The sequence below is a fragment of the Gopherus flavomarginatus genome, chromosome 8 (assembly GCF_025201925.1).
Source record: "Gopherus flavomarginatus isolate rGopFla2 chromosome 8, rGopFla2.mat.asm, whole genome shotgun sequence".
In the NCBI taxonomy this organism is placed as follows: domain Eukaryota; kingdom Metazoa; phylum Chordata; order Testudines; family Testudinidae; genus Gopherus; species Gopherus flavomarginatus.
This window is the reverse complement of record NC_066624.1, coordinates 92,574,720-92,599,395: the sequence shown is the minus strand read 5'-3', so window position 1 is coordinate 92,599,395 and position 24,676 is coordinate 92,574,720. Positions and strand designations below refer to the sequence as shown.

The window sequence follows — 24,676 nt, the reverse complement described above, 5'->3', positions numbered from 1 at the left end:
CTGACTTCAGCCCATGATGTGAAAAAATATATCATTTTTGTCACAGGGTGGGAGCTAACAGTTCTGGAGTGGCTGATCTGTGATAGCTACTATCCCCTTCTCTGAATCCTCAGTGGCTGGCAAGGAGGAGGAGCCACTCGGTGTGGGAACAAAGGGTCCTAGGGACTGCCCTCAAAGGCAGAAGCGCTATTCTTTGTTTGGATGGAGGTGGGGGAGATGAGAGAGACTGCTGGAGTTGGAGATTAGCTCCTAAATGTGAATTCAGCTGGAACGTGAAGCTGGACTACCTAGATGAGAAAAAAATTAAAATATATTTTGTATTTTTTTTCCTCAAGGAAATACCAAAATTATTATATTATTGCCTAGGAGTTTCATACATTTTTAAAATGTAGTTGGAGAACAGAACCCCATAAGGTCTGATTACAGATAGCTTTGTGTTATACATCAGTTTCTTTCAGTGTTTCAGCGAAGAGAATGCAGATAACCAGCTCTTGTTACCTAGATCCTTTTTCACTTTTGATGTTCTTCATCCCTGTTCTAATATAGGCATTTCTCCCACCCCTCCTGAAATTGGGATGTTTCTACAGATTAACCACACTCTAGAAAGGAGGTGTTTACAAACATGGTGTAACTTAATGACAGAGCCATGTTTTGCCATTATTTTCGTGCAAGTTATCACACATAATAAGAAGACAAAAGTTTAATACATAACAACAGTAATAAAATGTTTTAACATATGTTCTAGTATATTCTTTTACATATACAGATTGGCTGATTTGCACTGTTAAACTCTTAAAGGCCCTGGTTCAGCAAAGTATTTAACCACGTGCCTAGATTAACCCAAGGAGGCAGGCTTAGTGAAGTCAGGCTGCTCACATGCTGAAGTAGTTTACTGAATTGAGGCCATACAGACAGACCTACTTTTGAGCTTGGCTTGGTAAACTAAGCTCTGAACTCTGATACAGCCGTGCAGATATTTTTAAACTTACTTTAAAGCAATATAGTTTAAAAGTGCTAGTGTGACAAGTTGCAAAATATTTATTTTTATATCTATTTATTAAAATATTTCCCTTTCTAATGACTATAAAATGTTGCTGATTTTGTATTTGGAATTTCTTGCATTTGTAGTCTATTTCAGTTAAGACACCCAACTAAGTTTTGTTTTTCAGACTTTGTACATTGAGATCATGTGACCTTTTGACATTTTTGAAGAAACCACATGCACCTGGGTTTGGGTTAAATGTCAGACCCTTATCGCTCTCTAAAACAAATTATCTAAATCCTTTCAACCTGTCGAAGGCATTTTTAACCACAGGAGTGGAGGCAAAAAAATGTATTTCTGTTGTTTTAAGGAAGTTCATAGCTCAAATATAATGTGTTTTTCACATTTAGAGTGCAAAAAGTAAGATAAGCCAACAATCCTTTTGACATCTATTTTTATAAATTATTTTGCAATATATGCTATTCTCTATTTCTCAATTGATATCATGCAAAAATGCCAGATGTCACTTTTTCAAGTCAGTGTTTGTACATTTTCAAGTCAAATAGCTTTCAGTGTTGTAAAACTTGCAAAGCAAGAGCCAAATTCTGCTCTGAGGTATACATGTTCAACTTCCATTAACTTTGCTGAGAGTTGCATATATGTCTAAGGGTAAAATTAGGTACCAGTGAATGACTATCTTAACTTTCTTTTACTTCTTTTACTTCTGCTTTCAGTTTATGTTTGATCTAGGGCAAGATACTGCAAGACGTGGCATCCCTTCAGCATCCACTTTACAGGATCAGGCCCCAATAGATTATTTTAAATTGACTGACAGCTGACTCTGTTCCCACAGACTTGACTGGGAATTTGTTAGGATCTTATACTAGCTAAAACATTAAGTAATTATATTATGGTCATTGTGTTAAATTTTCTTTTAGTTTATCATAAGAACAGCCATAATGGTTTGGACCACTGGTCCACCTAGTCCAGTATCCTGACTCCAAAAATGGCCGGTACTAGAGCTTAAGGGAGAGTTGGAGTTGGAGTTGGAGTGATCCCATCCCTGTCTTCCCCTCCTGGCTTCTGGCAGTCAGAGGTTTAGGGTTGCCCTAAGTATCGAGTTATATTCCTGACCATCTTGGCTAATAGCCATTGATGGCCCTATCTTCTGTAAGCTTATTTAGTTCTTTTTTGAGCCCAGTTATACATTTGTCCATCACAACATCCCATGGAAGTGAGTTCCATAGGTTAATTGTGTGTTGTGTGGAAAAGGTACTTATTGTTTGTTTTAAACCCTACTGCCTATTAATTTCATCCAGTGACCCCTGGTTTTTGTATTGTGGGAAAGGGTAAATAACGCTTTTCCCCCCACAATATTCATGATTTTATAAACCTCTCATGATATCTCTCTCCCACCCCGGTGTCATCTCTTTTCTAGGATGACAGCCATAATCTTTTTAGTCTCTCCTGTTAAGGAAGCTGTTCGATACCCGTAATCATCTTTGTTGCTTTTCTCTGAATCTTTGGCAGTTTCACTATATACTTTTTGAGATGGGGCAACCAGAACTGGACACAGTACTGAAATGCGAGTGCACCATGGATTTATATAGTGGCACTATGATATTTTCTGTCTTATTTTCTGTCCCTTTCCTAATTGTTCCTAATATTCCATTTGCCTTTTTGATTGCTGCTGCGCACTGGTGAAGCCAATGTCTTTTTTTGTTTGTTTGTTTTTTTAGTAGAAACCCATTATATATGTGTAGTTGAGATTATATTTTCCAGTGTGCATTACTTTGCACTTATCAATGTTGAATTTCATCTGGCAATTTCATTTGCCCAGTAACCTAGTTTTGTGAGATCCCCTGTAACACCGTAGTCAGCTTTGGACTTAACTATCTTGAATAATTTTGATTCATCTGCTATCATCTTTGTGTCATCTTCTGTCATCTTATTAAAAGGTGGTAGAATTATCATTGCTTAAATGTTTTATCCATTTCATTCACTTGTTATTGCCCTTGATCACTATACTCTCCCCTCCAACCCCCAGAAACAAAACAGAACAAAAAAAAAAACAAAACTTATGAAGGAAGCTCCATTATTCCACTTCATGTTTCTGACCCAGAATCTGAGAGATTCACTTTTACCTCAGGATTGTACCTGAATTTCAATTTACAGCTAAGTATCAAACAGATAAAATGAGGTAAAATGTGAGCAGAGTGAGACATGATGGTTAAAATGTAAGTCAACTCTTATGGTGGAAAGATAGAACATTCTTGTTATTTCTTGCAATGTAAAATGCAGTTGTACTCTGGGGTAAATCTTTATTGCAGTTAGCCTGGACTAGCTTAGCACAGGTTGAGCATCTCAACTGCAAAGCCTATTCCTCCAGACCCATGTTTCTTCATCTACAGTGGTAGTGTAATAGCCCATGTGCTGTGATGCATTACAGGTGGGTTATCCTATGATTCTTAGCAATGCATTAAATGGGGCTACTCTATTATTTTTGTGGTGAGCTGCGCGCACTCTCTCTCTCTCCCCCTCCCCCCAGCATGGAACCGCTGTATGTGACAGTGACATGAGAACAATATTTCATGTGAATAACTTGCAAGTGGAGTCCCTCATTATTAATGCAGACAGTTCTGAAGGCAGAACACATTTGGTAGCAAGAACTTTTAATGAGAATGTCATTAAGGAATTCAGTCTGCAAACTACGAAGTGATTTGTAGCACACTCGACTAACTTCTTTGCCTCTTCATTTCTTTCCTGTTCACTAAACATAAAAATGTCATTTTAGGTACATTTCTCCAAGTTATGGGTCTTTCTGATGCCACTCCACAACTTTACTAGAAGACTTGTGTCAGTTCTGGCCAACAGGCAGCACAGGAAAGGGATTTCTTGGGCAACATCTCTGTTCAAACACTGAGGAAGGGCAGCAGAAATGGAGCAGGCAAATGCAGGGGTAAAAGCATTTCCTTGTAGAGAAGAAAAAATCTGAAGGCTGCTTTATGCTAAGATATGAAAGAGGACCCCAGATGATGTGGGTAAAATTTTCAAAAGCAACTTAACACTCTAACTCACTCAGTGCCTAAGTCATTTTTGCAAATGAGACTTTGGCTCTTAAGTCACGTAAGTGCTTTTGAAAATGTTATCCTATAAGTATGCTAACATCTTTTTTCACTTTCACAGTTTTGCACTATTACCCAGGGTAGAAATGATGGGAGTGCTAGTATGAATAGGTAACTTATGTTTTAACAAGCATGTTGTCTTGATCTGCTCACATTTTACCTCATTTTGTCTGATTATTTGATACTTAGCTGTAAATTGAAATTCAGGTACAATCCTGATGTAAATGTGAATCTCTCAGATTCTGGGTCAGAAACATGAAGAAGTAGAATAATGGAACTTCCTTCAAATTTTAGGGGGAAAAATCAATAGTGAAATAATGAGTCTGTCAGAAATGGTCTTTTCTGGGTTTCCTGACCCTCTGTTCACTAATGCAGCTTTCGAAGGCAGGTACAATGTTCTTTCATTTTCACAGTTGGTAAATCTGATCAGAACAGAGTTATACTTCAATGCATTATAGCTGATTGAAGCCTCAATATATGTTTAAACACTTGATAAAGAATAATGCAGCTGCACCAAGATATTAGTAATAATGGAATACAAAGCTTTGCATGACTAGGTCTGTGGTTCAACTCCAGATTGAAATCAATGGCAAGATGTCCATTGAAGTCAGTGGGACCAAGGTTTCACTTTAAATGAATTATGTTAATCATTGACCTTGCAAGGACATATGTCTTGATTTTATAATATTTAACAACCTATATGGCACTGCATCAGGGTTATTTTTTAAAAATTAAATGAATTCACCACTGGTGAAAGACACCAGACTCATAAACCTGAAGATTGAAGCTTCCACACATTTCCACAGAATATACAGTGTATATAGCTTGGACAGTGCCAGTGTAAGCTCTCTTACCATCACTCCACCAGTGTTCTGGATCTGATCAATATGGACCATAACCATCACAACTTTCTGTAGCTAGTCCATAAATAAGCCAACAAAAACATTTTATAAAACACAGAACCATCAAGATGGGCACATGGATAACCAAAGCTGTCATAGTATAATTCCCAATTCTGAACCTTAGCGTCCAAAATATGGGTACTAGCATGAATTCCCCTAAGCTTAATTACCAGCTTAGATCCTGTAGTGCTGCCACCAATCAGGACTTAGAGTAGAGTGCCTGATAAACACTGGTCTCCCCCAAAACCTTCCCTGGGGGCCCCCAAGACCCAAATTCCTTGAGTCTCACAACAAAGGGGAATAAACCATTTTCCTTCCCCCTCCTCCCTTCCTCCCAGCTCCTTTCCGCCCTGGATACACTAGGAGATCACCATGATTCAAACTCCTTGAATCACCACACGGAGAGGAATGATACCTTCCCCCTCCCTCCTCTTTTCCCTTCACCCAGAGGCAATACAGATTCAAACTCTGTGAATCTAAAACAAAGAGGAAATTCACCTTTCCCTTCTCCCCACCAATTCCCAGGTGAGTACAGACTCAGTTCCCTTGAGCCCAGGGGAAAAAATCAGACAGGTCTTAAAGCAAAACTTTTAATAAAAAGAAATAAAAAAGTTACAGGGTCTGTCAGCTTATAGAAATTGGAGAAACAGCCTCCTCCAGCAGAAATACAATTTAAATTACTTTCAGCCAAATACACATTTGCAAATAAAGAAAAACAAATAAAAAGACTATACCGCCTTTGTACTTACAAAATTGGAATAGAAGATTAGAGAGCCTGTAGGTACGTGTGGTCACTCTCAGAGCCCAGAGAGAACAAAGCAAAACCCAAAAAACACAAAGGCTTCCCTCCACCGAGATTTGAAAGTATCTTGTCTCCTGATTGGTCCCCTGGTCAGGTGTTTGGTTCCCTGTTTGTTAACCCTTTACAGGTAAAAGAGACATTAACCCTTAACTATCTGTTTATGACAAAAGCAACAACCTAATATTATTCTATTCTGTGCCTTCCCTTCTGAAGCCTCATCATTTGTCAGTAGTTGTCAAGTCATGTTTAAATTCAGACTGTAAACCATAAGGCTCAGGGACTGCATTTGTATATAAAGTGGTATGTATACAAATGTGATTAAAAATACACCTCTACCCCGATATATAACGTGACCTGATATAACATGAATTCAGATATATCGCGGTAAAGCAGCGCAGCGGGGAGGGGTGGTGGCTGCATGCTCCAGCGGATCAAAGCAAGTTCAACATAACTCAGTTTCAAGATTTTTTGGCTCCTGAGGACAGCGTTATATCGGGGTAGAGGTCTAATAGTTCAATTTTCATACCCATTTAATCTTTAACCTTTGATAAGGCTGCTTTCAAGGATGCCATTTAGAGCTAAAAGTGACATAGGCACCTATATACTTGTAATTGAAATGAGACCAATAATTCATTCCATATAAGCCAATGTACAACCATCAGATGACAATCTTGCCAGAATTTCACCATCTGCGTTTTTATTTCTATATACAGTGGGATTTGTCACTTCCTCAGGGGCCAGACAATTTCTTTAGATGTTGATGGCATCACTGCTTCTGTGACGGTGTGCACTATCGTGGAAGCCACTAAAGATGGCCAGAGCTGCAGTTAAGTTAGTGTGAAGGACAGAGGATGGTCTCCTCCCACTCCTTTTAGCTGGGGGACAGTTTTCTCTCTCCTGCACCAACCGGGTAGCAGTCATCTATAACCTCTTCCTATGGCAGCAATTAGCCCACTTGATGGGAGCACAGAGATGATAATTCTCTGAAGAGCTGCCAGTTGGAAAGAAAAAGTGGAGAGATATCATTCTTTTGTAAGGTCCCTGCTTGCATCTTTTAAAGATTTGTAAGAGTTAGCCTACTGGATTCATCTTCACTACTGTAGCCACCCAGTAGAATCACCAATAGAAGCAGGTAGATTTGCCTTGTTAGATTGTGCTGTTTAGCACCACAGTTGTTCTTAAATATCAATAAGGTATTTAGTAAATATATTGAAATTATTTCTGCTAGCAGTATTAAAACAGCTCTGTTTTATCTCTTCAGTATATAAAAATTTCAAATGTTTCAGCAACATTTTGTTTTATTAATCATTTTAAGTACCTTTAATAATTTCTGCATGTGTTTTTCAAATCATCTTTATAAGATAGAAAAAATTGTATCTTTCTACAGGAACACCAGTTTACTCAGTAGCATGGGGCCCCGATTCAGAAAAGGTTCTCTATACATCAGGGAAGCAGCTGATTATTAAACCTCTTCAACCAAATGCTAAAGTTTTACAGGTATCATTAATATAAAATTTACATGTCAGGCTTCAGTGATATTTTGCAAGTAATATAAAGTTTCATATAAGTTATACAACTAAACTACCACACAATTTGGTATGGGCAGTGATTTAAAACTACAATTAAATAAAAACTAGAAAGAATAAAGACTAGGGCTCCAACCCTGCAAGGAAGTCAATGGGATTACTCACATTTCCTAAAGTAAAGCTTGCATATAAATCTGCAGGATTGAGGCCTGGAATTATAGATGCGCTGCAAACCAAGACTGAAATGTATTGGTGAAGATGTGTTGTGAAACTTTCATTGCAAGCCATACCTTGCTTGGGCCATTTATATATGTCCTTTATTTAGTCAAAATTCAGATTTTATTTTAACTGTAATATCATAGGTGTTAGCACTGCCTGTTATTAAGGTTGCTTGCCACTTTCAATTATAAGATTGTTTTGAGTTGCTTATCTATCAGCCAAATCTTAACCATTTGGGCTACAAAATGTTGGAAAATTTCATTTCTGGCAAAGGAAAATATGTTGTTTTGCACATATTAAAAAATTTGGTAACCTTTTCTTTGAGATGCTTCAGTGCTCACTTGCTTTGGAAAGGAGAATTGAAATTTGAAAGGCGGTAGCCTTGTGTCAGATATATATGCCTTTTAAGGTCTCTGTGAAGATCCATCCAAATATGGCTGAGTTATAAGCATTTGAAAAATAGCACTTTGCACATATTCACTCAAGACCTGCTAGAGCTTCATAGGTAAATTCCCTAAAGATTCTGTCTACGCTGAGCATATCCAGCCTGAGAGTGGTCAGGACTCTCCCTGCAACTGTGCACAGAGCCAGGCACAAAATTGAAATCAGGGAGGGGAATTTGTTGTCCCTGTTCTGGTTCTAGGCAGTGTAGAGGAGGAAACTGCTTGATTCAAATGCAGAAGAGATAAGATCCAGTCTTGTGGTGGAGCTAATATATGGGTAGAGCCCTGCGCAGATACAAATTTATATCCGCAGAACCGCATGGCTCTCCCAGGAACTGCAGTGGTGAAAGGAGCAGAATGTGAGGCTCCCGATCCCAGGAGCCAGCACCCGATGCTGGCAGCTCCTCTGGCAAAGCTGCACTGCTCCCAGCCCTGCCATGCAGCTGTCTGCGTCTCCTGTCTGGGAGCATGCACACCGCTCGAACATAAGATTGCAACCAGGGATAGCTGCCGTGACCCTGATGCCCCCTCCATTTGGTGAGGCTGGGGGCATCCTGGTACATCAATATACTCAGAGCAAATCACTAGTTTCTTTGCACAACTTTTATTTGAGGAGCATGTTAAAAGATTTTTCACTAGTAAGATATCAGTAATATGGCCAGTCTTTGGGCTCAAGAATCTATAAGGTATAAATAGTTATGTAGAGTTTACCTCATATATTAACATATCATGTTAATATTCTCAGTAAAGCTGTCTACTGATAGAAGTAAGCAGTAAAAATAAGTGGAAAATGATATTTTAAGGGAAGTGGGGACACAAATAAATGGCTTTTTTGGAGTTTAAATGGTGATTAAGAAATAGAAGTAGATCCATGTTTAAAAAGATGAAAGGACAGATATAAACCAATGTTGAAAAAAATTAGGGAGAGGACTAAATAGTAACAAGCAGAGGTTTAAAATAAAAAAATCAGAAATTTCAAATAAACAGAAATAGACTTCAATTTTTTTAATAAAAAAGAAGGACGATGCAGAGGCTTTAAAAATAAATACATAAAAAATCTTATTGTAGTTTGGAACAATCAAATTGTGGAGACTCAGAGACATAATATAAGTGCATAACCTCATTATTACCCTTGTCCTCACTCCCCCTTATTGTGTGTTATGTTAAATTAAATTGTAAGTCTCTGCAGGAAGAGACCACATCTGCTGTGTTTGTATAGTGCTAAGCACAATTGGAACCTGATCCTGACTGGGGCCTGTAAATATTACCAGAATAAAAAACAATAAATACTAAAAATAATAGTAAAAGCAATTGCTAGATTTAAATGTATACTTAATTTATTTCTTTTCCTGTCAGTGGAAAGCCCATGATGGAGTTATTTTAAAACTTGATTGGAACTCAGTCAATGACCTTATCCTGTCTGCTGGTGAAGACTGTAAATATAAGGTGTGTATTGTTTAACTTTAATTACAGTGGATTAAATTATTTAAATAAATATTTAAAGCAGCAACTGAGTAACAATACTAGGCACTACTGACTTTCTCCAACCTTCCCAAGACCTTTCAAACTCAAATCCAATTAGATAGAAAAATGTCAGTGAAATTTGAAGGTTTTCAGGAAATGACAGCTACACTGAACAAAAAGATTCCTAGTACATGTTAACATAGTACTATTTCAAATGGGACTTCAGCGCTTGCTAGGTACCTTTTAGACCGCAACAGCAGGGTTTATACGGAGCAATTAGAGCACAACACTTTAGAGCACTCTACACTTTGCACCACTCTAGCGTGCATTTCTGTACCAGGTAGACAAGCCGTAGCTGCTGAGGGAATATTTAGACTAAGATATGAACTGGGAAAAGTAAAGAAATTACAATTAAAGGGGAAACACAGTTTGTCCTGTTACCTAAATACAGATGAGATCCTTAGGAAATTTGTATAGATGGCACACTGTTCTTTGTCAGTAATAGAGGGTGCATGTTTTGTTTTCCCCCTTAATTGTAAACTTACTTTAATTAGTTGATATCTGAATTCTAACAGTCTCTCATTTATGTGCTGTGATTTAAAAAAAATCTTTTGAATTATATAGTCATTCTGTTTAAATCTTCTCTCAGATCATTGCATACTATGAATGGACTCCCTACTAATATACTAGTTATAATGTCCCAGATTATCCACTCTGTGGAATAAGGGAATTCACTGAGATCCCTCTTCATCATGCTGTTGAAGGGCAAGGTTTGCCACCTGTAAATGATCTGCCCAGACCTGGCAAATACCTGGGAACTGACAGGAGACCAAGGGCCATCTTTAACAGAAACTCTCTGCCCTTGCTGTTGCACTGACCCCATAAGCTTTCAAAAGCCACCAACCCTTCCCCATTCAGATTTCCTTCCAGCATAGCTCCAGTAGAGATACTTTCTCAGGAAATACATCCTCCCTGGCATGGTTTGTTCCAGGTCCCTGGGGGAGGAGGAATATGTGGCCTCCAGCTATAATTCCTAAGAGGGGGACTGATGTGCATTTTATCCCCATTGCAGTCATGTTCCCAGGCAACTTACAACTTCCCAGCTTCCTCCAAGTTCTCTTCTACCCTCTGCACAGACCTGGGAGTTCTGTAGTGAGTCTACTGCAGGGTCTGGAAACTGGGGAACTGTGAGTTGATGAAGGGTATGGTAGAAGATCCAGGGGAAGAGGAAATCTGCATGTTGATGATCCCTCCATGTGGTTCTTGAGAGTATGAATTGGGCCAGTAGATTGTAATTACTCTGGTTTTATTTTTTTCATAAACATAATGTACAGCAAAATAAAAATGTACAAAGCTCAAATTTTATAGAAAGAAATTAAAGAGACAGGGTGGGACCAACTTTTGTTGGTGAAAATGACAAGCTTTTGAGCTACACAGAACTCTTCTTCAGATCTGAGAAAAGTACTGAGAGTGTCACTGCTAAATGCAAGGTGGAACAAATTGTTTAGCATAAATAGTTAACACATTCTAAGGAATCATTTGTTTGAAATGTCATTTGATATGAAAAATTGGTGGAAAACGTAAGAAACGTTAAAGTTTAAATTTCATCTGCTATATTTAGGAGGGAAATAGAAGTAAAGTTAAAGTAAAGAAGTGACTATCATTGTACTGAAGTGAGAGTTAACTATATTCTGTGAACATTTTACTGATTGGTATGAAATGAGAACGGAGACGAAGAAAGAATAAGATACATTAAGAACACAGTGAATTGTAAAGAAAAAAAAGGGAGAAAGGAGAACTAATACATTTGTCTAAAATATGTTAGCCAACCCCATATAACCTCGACTACTTTTCCTGCCCTATACAAACTGTTAGAGCTCAGCCTAAGTGAAGAGAAACTTAAAAAAGAGAAATAATAAAAGGACTTTTGTAGCAATTGCTCTCATTTCAAAAACACATTTTTTTCATGTCAGTCTAAGATCATTTAACTAGATAATACATTTTAATAAAAACTTAATTTGTACTTTATTTAATAGAAAAAACTCATCAATATGACTACTTTTATAAACTTATACGTTACTAATGCATAAAGTGTTCTTGCTGGCATTCTACTGGCAGTGTCATTGGAGGATTTCCAAATTACACTGAGAACCTCATTATCAACTTTTTTTATGACGAAAGATAATAATACTGTAGTTTTAATAGTTTTAAGGTTCAGCAGTAAGAGTCTTACACTTACTTCACACCTCACATTAACAGCTTGGGAAATGAGATGAAGGATATGTGAGAGGTATATATTTCCATTTCAAAAGATATCACTCATTTTAGTCCCAAAGTTACCTATGTTCCACACAAATTTGGCATCCCCTTGCCTGTATTGGTGAAAAATGTTTACAACAAAAATAAAGAATCATAAAACTGAGGTAACAGTTATTTTGCATTACAGAAGTGAATCCCACGGCATTTCTGCATAAATAATTTCGATGCCTTTGGTCCTCAGTAGGTTGTGAGACGTGTGAGAATATACAGCCATAAAGATTCTGTTCACTGTCCCCTGGCTTGATTGCTGACTGGCTGTTGATAGTTGATGTGCATGTGATTTTATATTTGATATTACTATACAAATAGAATGATCAAAAATATTTAGGAAACATACAGGTCTAGGAAAAACATACAGTAATTCACCAAGAAACACCTAGTTAATAGTGCACAATACAGACATCAATATAATATTTCTCATATTTTAGCAAAACAAATCCAACTTCAGGTAAAAATTATTTTTGCGGAGAGCTGGTTTTCCAAGTAGATGGAGGAGAATGCATTAGAATAACTTAGAAATAGGAATTTGATTTTACAGAGCATTTATGGCTATAAAATCTTGAGAGGATACACAAAAGAAGGACCCAAACGTCCAAACTTGACTTTATTGGGAGATTTGGGCATGCAAAGTATGCAGGATTGGGCCCAGTTGTTATATTGTGCATATACTATAAACACACACACACACACACACACACACACACACACACACACACACACACACACACAAATCGAACTGTTAAATGCATTAGATATCTTTTTTAATGTCACAGTTTGTTTAAAAAATACACATATTTCTACAACTTAAAAATATTTTCAGCTGAGGAAATGATGCCTCTAAAATAAGAAGTCCAAAATAAGAAGAATGATGCCTCTAAAATAAAATATGTCCAAATTTATTTTTTCTTTCTGAGGTGTGGGATAGTTATGGTCGTCTACTGTACAGCTCTCAGCCTCATGATTATCCTATAACATCTGTTGCCTGGGCTCCGGATGGAGAATTATTTGCTGTGGGGTCTTTTCATACTTTGCGCCTATGTGATAAAACTGGGGTAAGTAACAGCTCTGACAAAGAAGAGATGTAATGTTGTGCAAATTTATTAAAAATATAGTAAGTATTCCAGAGAACACACATGTGTAAACATATTTTCATTTGTAGAGAATAGTCCTGGCTTTTTAGTATCTTTCCCTTGGGTGCTTCTGGCAGAGTGATTGTCTCCTTAGTCTGTTCAATGCATTTGTCTGTATTTAATGGTGCCTTATGAACACTTTACAGTTTTGTGCAGGGTCAACTAGTTCTATTGTATTTTGCCCTTCTTTCATCACACATTTAGTTGTTACATCTTCATTATTTTATGCTTCACAATTATATTTTGCAGATTTTTTACCAGATCAGTGTATAATTCTTATCATTTATCGTTTAAAGATACCATCTACACTGGAGTTTCACTGTGGCTTCTCATTCTTCCATAGCTAGATAGAAGGGTTTGCCTCACAGAATTAGTGGTTGTAGTTGTAGCCAGCATGTGGAAGTTCTCCCTCATCTCAGCCCCTTGTGCATCCATCAGCTGCTGCTGCCTTACCCTCTAGAACCTTCTAACCATTATCTCAACTATGCTCGAAGACTGAAGTCTCTGAAGGAGCTGTCCCCTACTTTCATCAGACAATTATAGTCTGTTCTTTTGACTTTCAGCTTTTCTTTTCAGGTATTTTGTTCTTCTTGTTTACCTAGTTTTTTGGTTAGTCTCCTGTTAAAACTTAATTCAGTTTCATGTAGCTTCTTTGGTATTTTAGACTAAGTAACGTCAGAGCACTGACTGACAAGATTGTCTCTGCGGATCTGCAGCGTTTTGTTCAAAGTTCTTGCCAGCCCATCACATTGCATCAGACCTCAATGAGTTGGGATTCTTGGCTTACTCCCTATCTCTCTTTTCTCGGTGGCATTTTATCACTTCACTGAGTTTAACACTTCAAAACTTGTAGTATTTTAGGGCATTTTCATCAGAACACATTTTGATTTTCTTCACACTGCACTCTACAGTTGCTTTGGCACACTCTTCCAACACATGAGCACATTCTGCTAGTGCTTTTTTTGGCACATTGATTTGGAAGTTTGAAGTGCCAAGTAAGTGTTCAAAGAAATTTTTTCACACATTTATTTATTTCAGCAAGCCAACCTCTCCTTTAATCCTAAAAGAGGTAAGAACCTTCAAGAAATGTCAATTAGGCCAAAGGATGTCAATCATGAATGCGCTTGACTTCTGCATCCTCTGCCTTGGAGTTGAGTAAGACGTGTATAAATGTAAGGTGTGCCTTGAAATGTTACCTAGAGCCATCAAGTTTCCTGAGGAACACACACAATTCTTCTTGTAGGTACCCTTGAGAGACTCCCATATGTCCATTCTGCAGTTAGCTCCAGAGGCTTGCTCCTTCAGGCAGAGCATTCTGAGTCTTTGTTGGCCCCACTCCTGTGAACACAGACATAGCTTTCCCATAAGGCCAGCAGATCCACTTCATCAGTTATCTTGAAGTGAATTGAACTATCTGTGTTGAAGCAGAGTTCTCTGAAATATACTGGTGATTTGCTCTGAGTATATTGATGCACCAGCATGCTAGTACTAAAATTCAACTGTTTTGAGGAGGCATTTCCTCTACAAAAGTACTGAGCGTAGGTGGCACAAAGAGATATTGACTCTTTGACATATCTCTACTATAGTCCTTAATGCCAAGCAAATCCAAAACAATCACCATATCCCCCTTTCTGTTCTGGTGCTGCATTTTTAGAATCTGGATGGAAGCACTATTAGAATTTGGATGGAAGCAGTTTGTGATGACTAAACTAGGCTGATCCTCCAGGTTTGAAGCTGAGGTTATTTGCCTTTTCTTGCTGCTTGTTTCTGTTTTATCGTTCTTGTTTTTAGAAATCCCTTGAGCTACTTACTCTTCATAAACAAGAATCTGGTGGTGATTATCTTTAAAGAAAGGAAAATTGATCACTTGTAATTCTGCCTCTTTGAAGATATTAGACAGTATTATTTTTCTCTCTCACATACACCCTCCTGCCTCCCCTCAGATTCTAATGTATTTTCTTTAGGAGGTTTTTTTTGGTTTTGATTTGTTTTGTTTCATTAAATGGTAGGTGTTTTTGTTTTGTTGGAGTTTTGATGATACAATTTTTTTTCAAATGGTTTATTTTGGTGAGCTCTTCTTTCCCATGCAATTTAGGAACTCACCGGAAGGTTTTGGAGTGTGTGGGGGGTTGGTCCACATGTGGAGGTAGGATAGCGTGCAGGCCACAATTACCACTGCCCTAGGGTTAAAAAATATATTAAGCTCTGGAAATTCTGCCCTGTTTGTTATTGGGAGCAAGACCCAAGAGTGCGACTCCTGTAAGATGATTCTTCCAAGAAGCTGAATTCCAGTTAAGAAATATTCTCTCTTCTCTAAGAATATTATTAGCATTTTCAGATCTGATGGGGACTGCATATTGGCCACAAAGAATCCAAAGTAGACTAAGGTTTCAGTAATTAAAAAAAAATGTATGTTTGCAAATTATGTTGTTTAATGGTATTCCCTATATAACTTGTCCTTTTTAAGAAAACTGGATCCTAGTATACAACTTCCCTGCTTACCTATAGGCATTTGCTTTGTCAAAAAATATTTTAGTTGTATTGGAATAAAATATTTCTTAGGAGTTGGTACAGCACATACAGTAGCCTGAACACAACTTGTTCTTTTCTATATCCAATTTTGAATAGAATGTTTATTTTATCTATCGTTAGAACAGGCAATTGAAAGGCATACTGTACAAGCACAAATATGGGATTAAGAACGCTAAGGGCTAGACATGTTGGATCAGACAATGAATAGGACAGGCGGCCTTTTTCTTATTCTAAAAATGTATTATATTCTAACACATATAGAAAGCAACACTGCTAAGAAGCTTGATGTCTTATATTCTTGAACTATTTTGAGCCTGGCACCAGGATAGTCTGGAGGATGAATCAGTTATGTAGAGGATTTCTTCAGAACTCAGTAGGGTTGAATGTGCACCTTAGCAGCTGCAAAGACTTCGTGGCCAAGTTTTTGTTTGTTGGTTTGGTTTGGTTTTGAAAAAATGTATCAGTTTATATCATTTCCTTCCTCAGAAAATACTATGCTTTATTGTTTATAATAATCTTTAAGAACGGTCACTGTGACATGATACAATATTCTGCAAACCTAGCTCTAGAAACAGACTGGTCTATCGCTGTTTAAAACATTGTGTCACTTAATATCAGTACCAGTTTGAGAAGAAGGGTCAGTTAGATAAGTTGAGGAGGTGAATTCCCTTAATAAACACAGACTATCTTTGCTAGTGGGAGACATGTCCTTGACCTGACCAGATGCTTTCTTAATAGTTGGTGCTAAATCAAAAATAATGTCTAGCATTAAAAATTAAACTTGCTGATTAATAAATATTTATATAAATCAAACAGCAGAAATCTGTATCTGTTAAATTCTTTCCAGTTTCCACCAGTGATTTTTTGTTAATATTTTACTTTCTGGTATTTGTTATATAAATGCTCTTTGAATTTAAAATACAAAAATACTATACAGATTGAAAAATGTGTATGCATACTGTGATGGAGTAGGGGCTGTCTGTGTGGGGAATGGGAGAGCAGGGGAGGACTTTAGGGGATGGACCACACCGGAGCCTGTAACCTGAGCTAGGTAAGGGAGGAAAAAGGTCAACACCTTTGCCCGGGAAGGGGGACAAAGGAAGGGAGTGGCAGGAGGGAAGCAGTTTGAGTTTGGGCTTGGGGCTGTGTCGGCGGAATTCAGGGTATCGTAGCTAGGATCCAAGCACCTGAAAGCCCAGAAGGACTCGATGGAGGGGTCCTGACTTGTGCCTGAAAACTCTGCTGTAACCTATCTTCCTGTTGTCCAATAAACCTTCTGTTTTACTGGCTGGCCAAGAGTCACTGTGGGTCCCAGGAAGAGGGGCGCAGGACTGGTCTCCCCACACTCCGTGACAACTGGTGGCAGCGGCGGGAGATACTGCACCCCGTGGACGACACTTCCTGTAGTAAGTGACTGGGGAGCAGTAAAACAAAGGGGTGATTAACCCCTGGGAGTGTGTGCCCAGTGAGAAGGAGTTTGCAGTAACAGGGTCCCCCGAGGGATTACAGCGAGCGGTCCCAGGGGCAGAGGAGTCTACAGCTCGACCCTGGCAGAGAGGTGGTGACCTCAAGAAGGGCTGGTGCACTAGGGGTCCCCCTGGAAACCGTGGGGAGTGGCAAGCACCCCGGCCTGTGAGTGCCCAGCAGGAAGATGTATGCCAAGCGGCGCAAGTGCGACCTGCTGGAGCTGTGCAAGCAGAGAGGGCTGCGCCCGGGGAGGCTCAGCAAGGACCAGCTGATTGCCCAGCTGGAGGAGGGAGATCGCTTGAATGAACTGATCCCTGTCTCTGAGGGAAGCAGCCGGGCAGATGCAGCACAGGCACCAGTGTCTGTCCCCGCTGGGACTGGTCAGCCGGCGGACGAGAGCTTCCCGAGACACCCCCCTTCCTAGGCCTATGGGAAGGGTGAGGAGGAGCCCAGTGAATACCGAGGGCACTGTGACCCCCTCGGCCAGCAGGTGAGCCTCCCGGCGAAGCTCACCCCCCAGCAGGGGATCCTTCCGGCGACACTCGGCATCCATGGAGCAGTTGCGGCTGGAATATGAAAGGGAGCTGAAACAGGAGGAGCTTGAGTTAAAGAGGCGAGAGCTGGAGGAGAAGGTGAAGCAGCGTAAACATGAGGAGAACCAGCGCCAGCGTGAGTGGGAGGAGGAGAACCAGCATAAACATGAGGAGAACCAGCGTAAACATGAGCGGGAGGAGAAGGAGAAACAGCGTAAAAATGAGCTGGACCTGGCCCAGCTGGGGAGCAGTGAGGCCCCGGCTGCGATGAGTGAGGGGGGACCCAAGCCTACAAAGAGCTTTGATAAGCACTTGCTGCCCCGGCATAAGGAGGGGGAGGACATAGATACCTTCCTGACGGCCTTTGAGAATGCCTGCGAGCTGCACAGGGTTGACCCTGCAGACAGGATCGCAGTTCTCACCCCCTTACTGGACTCCACAGCCGTGGAGGTGTACAGCCGACTGAAAGAGGCGGAGGCAGGGGACTACGAACTGTTCAAACAGGCCCTGCTCCACGAGTTTGGGCTGACTCCTGAGATGTACCGGAAAAAGTTCCGGAGCCAGCGTAAAACCCGTGAGGTCACATACCTACAACTGGTCAACCGGGCGCAGGGGTATGCCCTCAAGTGGACAGCTGGGGCCCAAACTAAAGAGGACCTGCTTGACCTATTCATACTGGAGCACCTGTACGAGCAGTGCCCGTCCGACTTGAGGCTGTGGTTGATGGACCAGAAGCCGAAGAACCCACAGCACGCAGGCCAGCTGCCGACCAATTTGTGGATAGTCGGGCAGGGGATGGCAGGGAGGAGTCTCGAAGGAGCAGGCCTGCCTCAACGCAGAGAGAGAGTCATCATGGGCCCTCCCAAAGGGGGCCTATGGAGAACCCCCCCAAAAGGGGAACATCCAGCGTCAGGTCCCTCCGACCCACTCAAGGGGACCCACAAGACATGGGCTGCTATCGCTGTGGCCAACGAGGACACATACGGGCCCAGTGCCCCAAGCTCAGGGACAGACCAAGCAGACCCAACCCGCAGAGGGTGGACTGGGTAAAAACCCAATCGGAGGAGGGGCTACATTCCCAGGAAAGGGGGGCTGGCAACATACCACCTGTGGGTGCTCCAGGCTCCGGGTTTTTGGTTTACCGGGTGGGCACGGGGCTGCCCCTCCGGAAAGAGTGCATTATTTCCCTGGAGGTAGATGGGAGGAAGGTCACTGGGTACTGGGACACGGGCGCAGAGGTGACGCTGGCCCGGCCCGAGGTGGTGGCCTCAGATCGGATGGTGCCCGACACCTACCTGACCCTGATGGGCGTGGGCGGGACCCATTCAAGGTGCCCGTGGCAAGGGTACACCTGAAGTGGGGGGCCAAGGAGGGCCCTAAGGATGTGGGGGTACACTGATATTTGCCCACGGACGTGTTGATGGGAGGGGACCTCGAGGACTGGCCTAGTAACACTCAGAGTGCCCTGGTCATGACTTGTAGTCAGAATCGGCAAAGGGCACTGCACCCCGACAACGGGGAAGGTACTCGACCTGAGGTGCAGGACCCTAACCCAGGGAGCGGGGAATGCCTAGGGGCATGGTTCAGAGAGGCTACGGCCTCAGACCCAGCGAGCAAGAGCTAGCCGGTCCCCATCCCTGTCCCAGCTGCTGAGTTCCAGGCCGAGTTTTAGAAAGATCCATCTTTGCAGAAGCCCAGGGACCGGGCTGACCTCAGTGCAGTACAGACCATGAGGAGAGGTTGCAAGGAGAGGTTCCTGTGGGAGAAGGGGTTCCTGTACCGAGAATGGGCTCCCCCAGGGGAAGTAGAGTCATGGGGGATCAGGAGGCAGCTGGTGGTCCCCCAGAAGTTTCACCACAAGCTGCTGTACCTGGCCCATGACATCCCTCTCGCAGGGCACCAGGGAATCCGGCGCACCAGGCAGAGGCTGCTACAGAACTTTTACTGGCCTGGGGTCTTTACCCAGGTCCGACAGTACTGCCAATCCTGTGACCCCTGCCAGAGGGTGAGAAAGGCCCGGGACAAGGGGAAAGCGGCTTTGAGGCCTTTACCCATCATAGAAGAACCTTTCCAGAAGGTGGCCATGGACATAGTGGGACCCCTCTGCAAGACGACCCGGTCAGGGAAGAAATACATCCTGGTGGTGGTGGATTTTGCCACTCGCTACCCCGAGGCGGTGGTCTTGTCCTCTATCAAAGCAGACACAGTGGCAGATGCGCTGCTGACAATTTTCAGCTGGGTGGGGTTCCCCAAGGAGGTCTTAACGGATATGGGGTCCAACTTCATGTCGGCCCTGCTCCGGTCCTTATGGCAGAAATGTGAGGTCCAGCACAACTGGGCCTCAGTGTATCACCCCCAGTCCAACGGGCTGGTGGAAAGGTTCAACGGGACGCTGAAGTTGATGTTAAAAACATTTATGAACCGGCACCCGCAGGATTGGGACAAGTACTTACCTCACTTGCTGTTCGCGTACAAGGAGGTACCCCAGGAATCTACCAGGTTTTCACCTTTCGAACTGTTGTATGGAAGGCGGGTAAGGGGGCCCCTAGACCTGATGAGGGACGAATGGGAGGGGAAGGCCGCTCCCAAGGGAGAGTCAGTGGTGGAGTATGTCCTGACCTTCTGGGAAAGACTGGCCGAGCTCATGGGCCTGGCCAGGGAGAATCTGGCCCGAGCCCAGAGGAGGCAGAAGGTCTGGTATGACCGCACGGCACGGGCCCGTGCCTTCGCCACCGGGGATCAGGTGATGGTTCTCATCCCCGTGAGGAGAAACAAACTCCAGGCCGCCTGGGAAGGGCCCTTCAAGGTTATCAAGCAACTGAATGAGGTAAACTATGTGGTGGAGCTGTCAAATCGGGCACATCACCGTCGGGTGTACCATGTGAACATGATGAAACCATACTATGACAGGGGGAATTCCCAGGGGGAATGTTGGCCGTGTGTGGACATTGGGAGGGGCAGGTAGATGACCCCTTAGTAGATCTATTCCCTGGGACAAAAGCTGGTTTCCCTCTGGAGGCAATTCCCCTCTCTGATCAGCTGACCGCGGGCCAGCACGCTGAGATCAGAGGGGTTCTGCATCTATACCGACAGCTGTTTTCCAACCAGCCTGGATGCACTAATTTGACTGTCCACCGGGTGGAGACCGGGTCACATCCCCCTATAAGATGCTCCCCTTTTCGGGTCATTGGTAAAACTGCCCAGGATCTTGAAAGAGAGGTCAGTGACATGCTGGCTTTGGGGGTGATCCAGCCGTCTTCCAGCCCTTGGGCCTCGCCAGTGGTGCTGGTCCCCAAGAAGGATGGGTCAATCCGGTTCTGTGTGGACTATCGAAAGCTCAATGCCATTACCGTATCTGATGCCTACCCCATGCCCAGGCCTGACGAGCTCCTAGACAAGCTGGGAGGTGCTCGGTACCTCACCACTATGGATCTTACAAAGGGCTACTGGCAAGTGCCGCTGGACGCAGATGCCAGGCTGAAATCGGCCTTTATCACCCCTCTGGGGCTCTACGAGTTTCTGACCCTGCCCTTCGGCCTCAAGGGAGCACCAGCCACCTTCCAGCGCCTGGTAGATCAGCTATTGAGGGGGATGGAGAGTTTTGCCGTGGCATATATTGACGACATCTGCGTCTTCAGCCAGACCTGGGAGGACCACATGTCCCAGGTTAAACAAGTCCTGGACTGACTCCGAAAGGCTGGGTTAACCGTAAAGGCTGAGAAGTGCAAGGTGGGGATGGCTGAAGTATCTTACCTGGGCCATCGGGTGGGGAGCGGCTGCCTGAAGCCGGAACCAGCCAAGGTGGAGGTGATCAGAGACTGGCCTACTCCCCAAACCAAAAAGCAGGTCCAAGCCTTTATTGGGATGGCGGAGTACTATCGAAGGTTCGTGCCCCACTTTAGTGCCATAGCCGGCCCCATCACCGAACTGTGCGAAAAGGGGAAGCCAGACAAGATGATCTGGACTGAGCAGTGCCAGGAGGCTTTCCGGGCGCTGAAGGAGGCTCTGGTTAGTGGCCCAGTTCTGGCAAACCCAGATTTTGACAAACCCTTTATGGTGTTCACCGACGCCTCAGACACGGGACTAGGGGCGGTGTTAATGCAGGAGGATGAAAAGGGGGAGAGACACCCCATCGTGTACCTGATAAGAAGCTGCTACCCCGGGAGCAAAACTACGCGGCCATTGAGAAGGAATGCCTGGCCATGGTGTGGGCCCTTAAGAAGCTAGAGTCATATCTCTTTGGGCGACACTTCACCGTGTATACCGACCACTCTCCCCTGACCTGGCTGCACCAGATGAAAGGATCCAACGCCAAGCTCCTGAGGTGGAGCCTGCTCCTGCAGGACTATGACATGGACGTGGTCCATGTGAAGGGAAGTGCCAACCTGATTGCGGACGCGTTGTCCCGGAGAGGGGGCCCTGAACTTCCCCAGGTCACTGGGCAGAGTGACCCCGCTCAGTTCAGTCTCGAAGGGGGGAGAGATGTGATGGAGTAGGGGCTGTCTGTGTGGGGAATGGGAGAACAGGGGAGGACTTTAGGGGATGGACCACACCGGAGCCTGTAACCTGAGCTAGGTAAGGGAGGAAAAAGGTCAACACCTTTGCCCGGGAAGGGGGACAAAGGAAGGGATGGCAGGAGGGAAGCAGTTTGAGTTTGGGCTTGGGGCTGTGTGGGCGGAATTCAGGGTATCCTAGCTAGGATCCAAACACCCTGAAAGCCCAGAAGGACTCGATGGAGGGGTCCTGACTTGTGCCTGCAAGCTCTGCTGTAACCTGTGTTCCTGTTGTCCAATAAACCTTCTGTTTTACTGGCTGGCCAAGAGTCACTGTAGGTCCCAGGAAGAAGGGTGCAGGACTGGACTCCCCACACTCCGTGACACATACACACTCAAATATCAAACCTTGTCCCTCCCAAACTTGCTGGGCTACTTGAAAGTAGACATAATGTACCATGTTTTCAGTGAATGGCCTCTGCTTTTACCTTGTAAATATCAGATATAAATAAACCTAATTAACATCTATCCACACACTATTATCTTAATATATACAAAAAATGGTTAAAGCTGGGCAGGAAATTTGATCCACTGACAAGTGACTTATTCCATTGAATATACAGGAACTAATAGATTCTGTGAGGAATATGAATAAGGTGCTAAGATTTAAATTCTCAGGTCAAATGAGTTAGTTACATCTTACTTTTTATTTTAAGCTAGGGCCTTGTCTACACTTACAAGTTTTGCTGTTTTAATTTTCATCATAATTGAAGCAAACAAACGCCTCTAGTGTGGACATAGTTATACAGTAAAAGTGCTTAGGTGTTGTTTACACTAGAAAGAGTTCTTGTGCTGGTATAGTTCATACCAATTCCCTGAACAAAATAACTTATACTCTCAGAAGCTCTTTTTTGCTGGTATATCTGCATCTAAATTAAGGCTTTTGGTTAGGTTCCCCCACAGACCCCACCCCAATCTTAACAATCATAGCTATGCAAACAAAACTTTTAAGTGTAGACCAGGCCTTATACTAGTATAATTTATTCAAGTTCAGTGAAGAGAAATGGAAAGTGCCATATACTAGTAAAACCGTGTCTACTCTAGGGCTTTAACTGGTATAAATACATCAGTAAAAAAAATCACATTCCTTACTGATGCAGTTTACTGGTGAAACTTTGTAAGTACAGACCAGGCCTAGGGGCTTGTCTACCTATGAAAATAAATCAGGAATAAGATAGGGTGCAAATTTACTATTCGTGAGTAACTCCGTTTGTGTACACTTTTTCTGGAATAAAAGTATCATATTGTGACTTAGTTTAATCTACTATGATTAAGTTAATTTGGTAAAAGGGCATACTTATTCTAGAATAAGAACCTCCACTCCTGGAGTTAATCGGGAATAGTTATTCCAGAATAACTCCCTGTGTAGACAAGCCCTAAAGCCCAGATCATCAAAGGTATTTAGGCATCTAACTCCTATTGATTTCAATGGAAGTTAGGAACCAAAATACTTTTGAGGATCTGGGCCTAAGTGTCTGCTTCTGTAAGCTGAGGGGAATCCTAGGGCATAATATGGCCAACTAACATGACTTCAGATATCTGTGACTTCACAAATATTGAGAGGGCTTTCTAGTCATGTTAAGCTAATTCCATTGAGCTAACTTGATTGAGAAAACATGACTTTTTGTTCTTTGAGACAGGGCAAAATATGTTAGTTTGCATTTTAATAAGGCTTTTCAGTTGGGTTAAGATAACTCGCTTGAGCAAGCACAATTGAAAAATATACCTCTTTCACCTGGCAAGAATTAGGAAGAGATTCCAACAGAATAATAGTAAAAAGCAGGGGTTCAAAATTTAAAAAAAAAAAAAAAAAAAAGAGAGAGAGAGAAATTGTGAATAAAAAACAGAAATAGGTTGAGATTTTATTTATAAAAAATGAAGGAAGAAAGGAAAATGCAAAGGCTTTAAAATTAAATAAAAAAATTTCTACTGTAGGGAATTCCTGTTATATCCTTTGTTTCAGAGAAGAGCTTGTTTTCTTACTGGTGGCTAGTACTGATCTTTAATTTCCATCTCTAAAAAAAAATCAAGTCTGTCGGATTTTAATTTTACCACACTATTAAAGATGACTTGCTAGCCAATTAATTAAAAAGAAGGGATGAAAGTCTTTCCCCACTCTGTTTCCTGTGTGCCAGTTTTAAAGGGGCCAGAGCAACATAAATGGGTGCTGCAGTCCCCAGATATAGCTGGGGAGAATTCTCTCAGTGTAGGAACTGAGGACAGCCAGAGAAACCTTGTCTTCACTAGGAAAAAAGGTGCTTTTTACCATGTTAGCTAATATGTAGTAATTAACATGTTTTAAAAATTCTAGTATGGAAACTCACGTTAGCTGGTCAAGGCAAACCCCTAGTCATTCCCTCAACCTGCTAATATTTGTGAAAACTACACACTGCGTCATCCCCCATTAGGATTTTAACTAACATATAGTGGAAAAAACACCACTTTTTTTCCTAGTGTGGATGCACCCAGACTTTCTTCCAAGGACTGTTTCATAAATCCTGGTGTAAGGTGTAGAGCTGGGGATGCAAGGGATTGGCGCCATAACACTTAGCTGTAGCCAAAGATTCTGGGCAGTATGGGACACGTTACACCTATGGTACACCAGAGATCACTCCAGTCCTTGTTTCACTCCAGAAACGTGAAGACACAACAGTGTTTTAAAGACAGCTTAATTCCCCC

At 42.3% G+C, this 24,676-nt stretch overlaps 1 protein-coding gene across 3 annotated transcripts in view; it reads left to right on the top strand.

Annotated features, from left to right (window-relative positions):
* IFT80 (intraflagellar transport 80) overlaps window positions 1-24,676 on the top strand; it is a 161,357-nt gene that overhangs the window by 56,411 nt on the left and 80,270 nt on the right. For all 3 annotated transcript variants that reach the window (XM_050965892.1, XM_050965893.1, XM_050965894.1), the window contains 3 exons: window positions 7,199-7,308; window positions 9,356-9,445; window positions 12,697-12,834. In XM_050965892.1, the coding sequence (XP_050821849.1) occupies window positions 7,199-7,308; window positions 9,356-9,445; window positions 12,697-12,834 (338 nt within the window). The remainder of the gene's footprint in view (window positions 1-7,198; window positions 7,309-9,355; window positions 9,446-12,696; window positions 12,835-24,676) is intronic.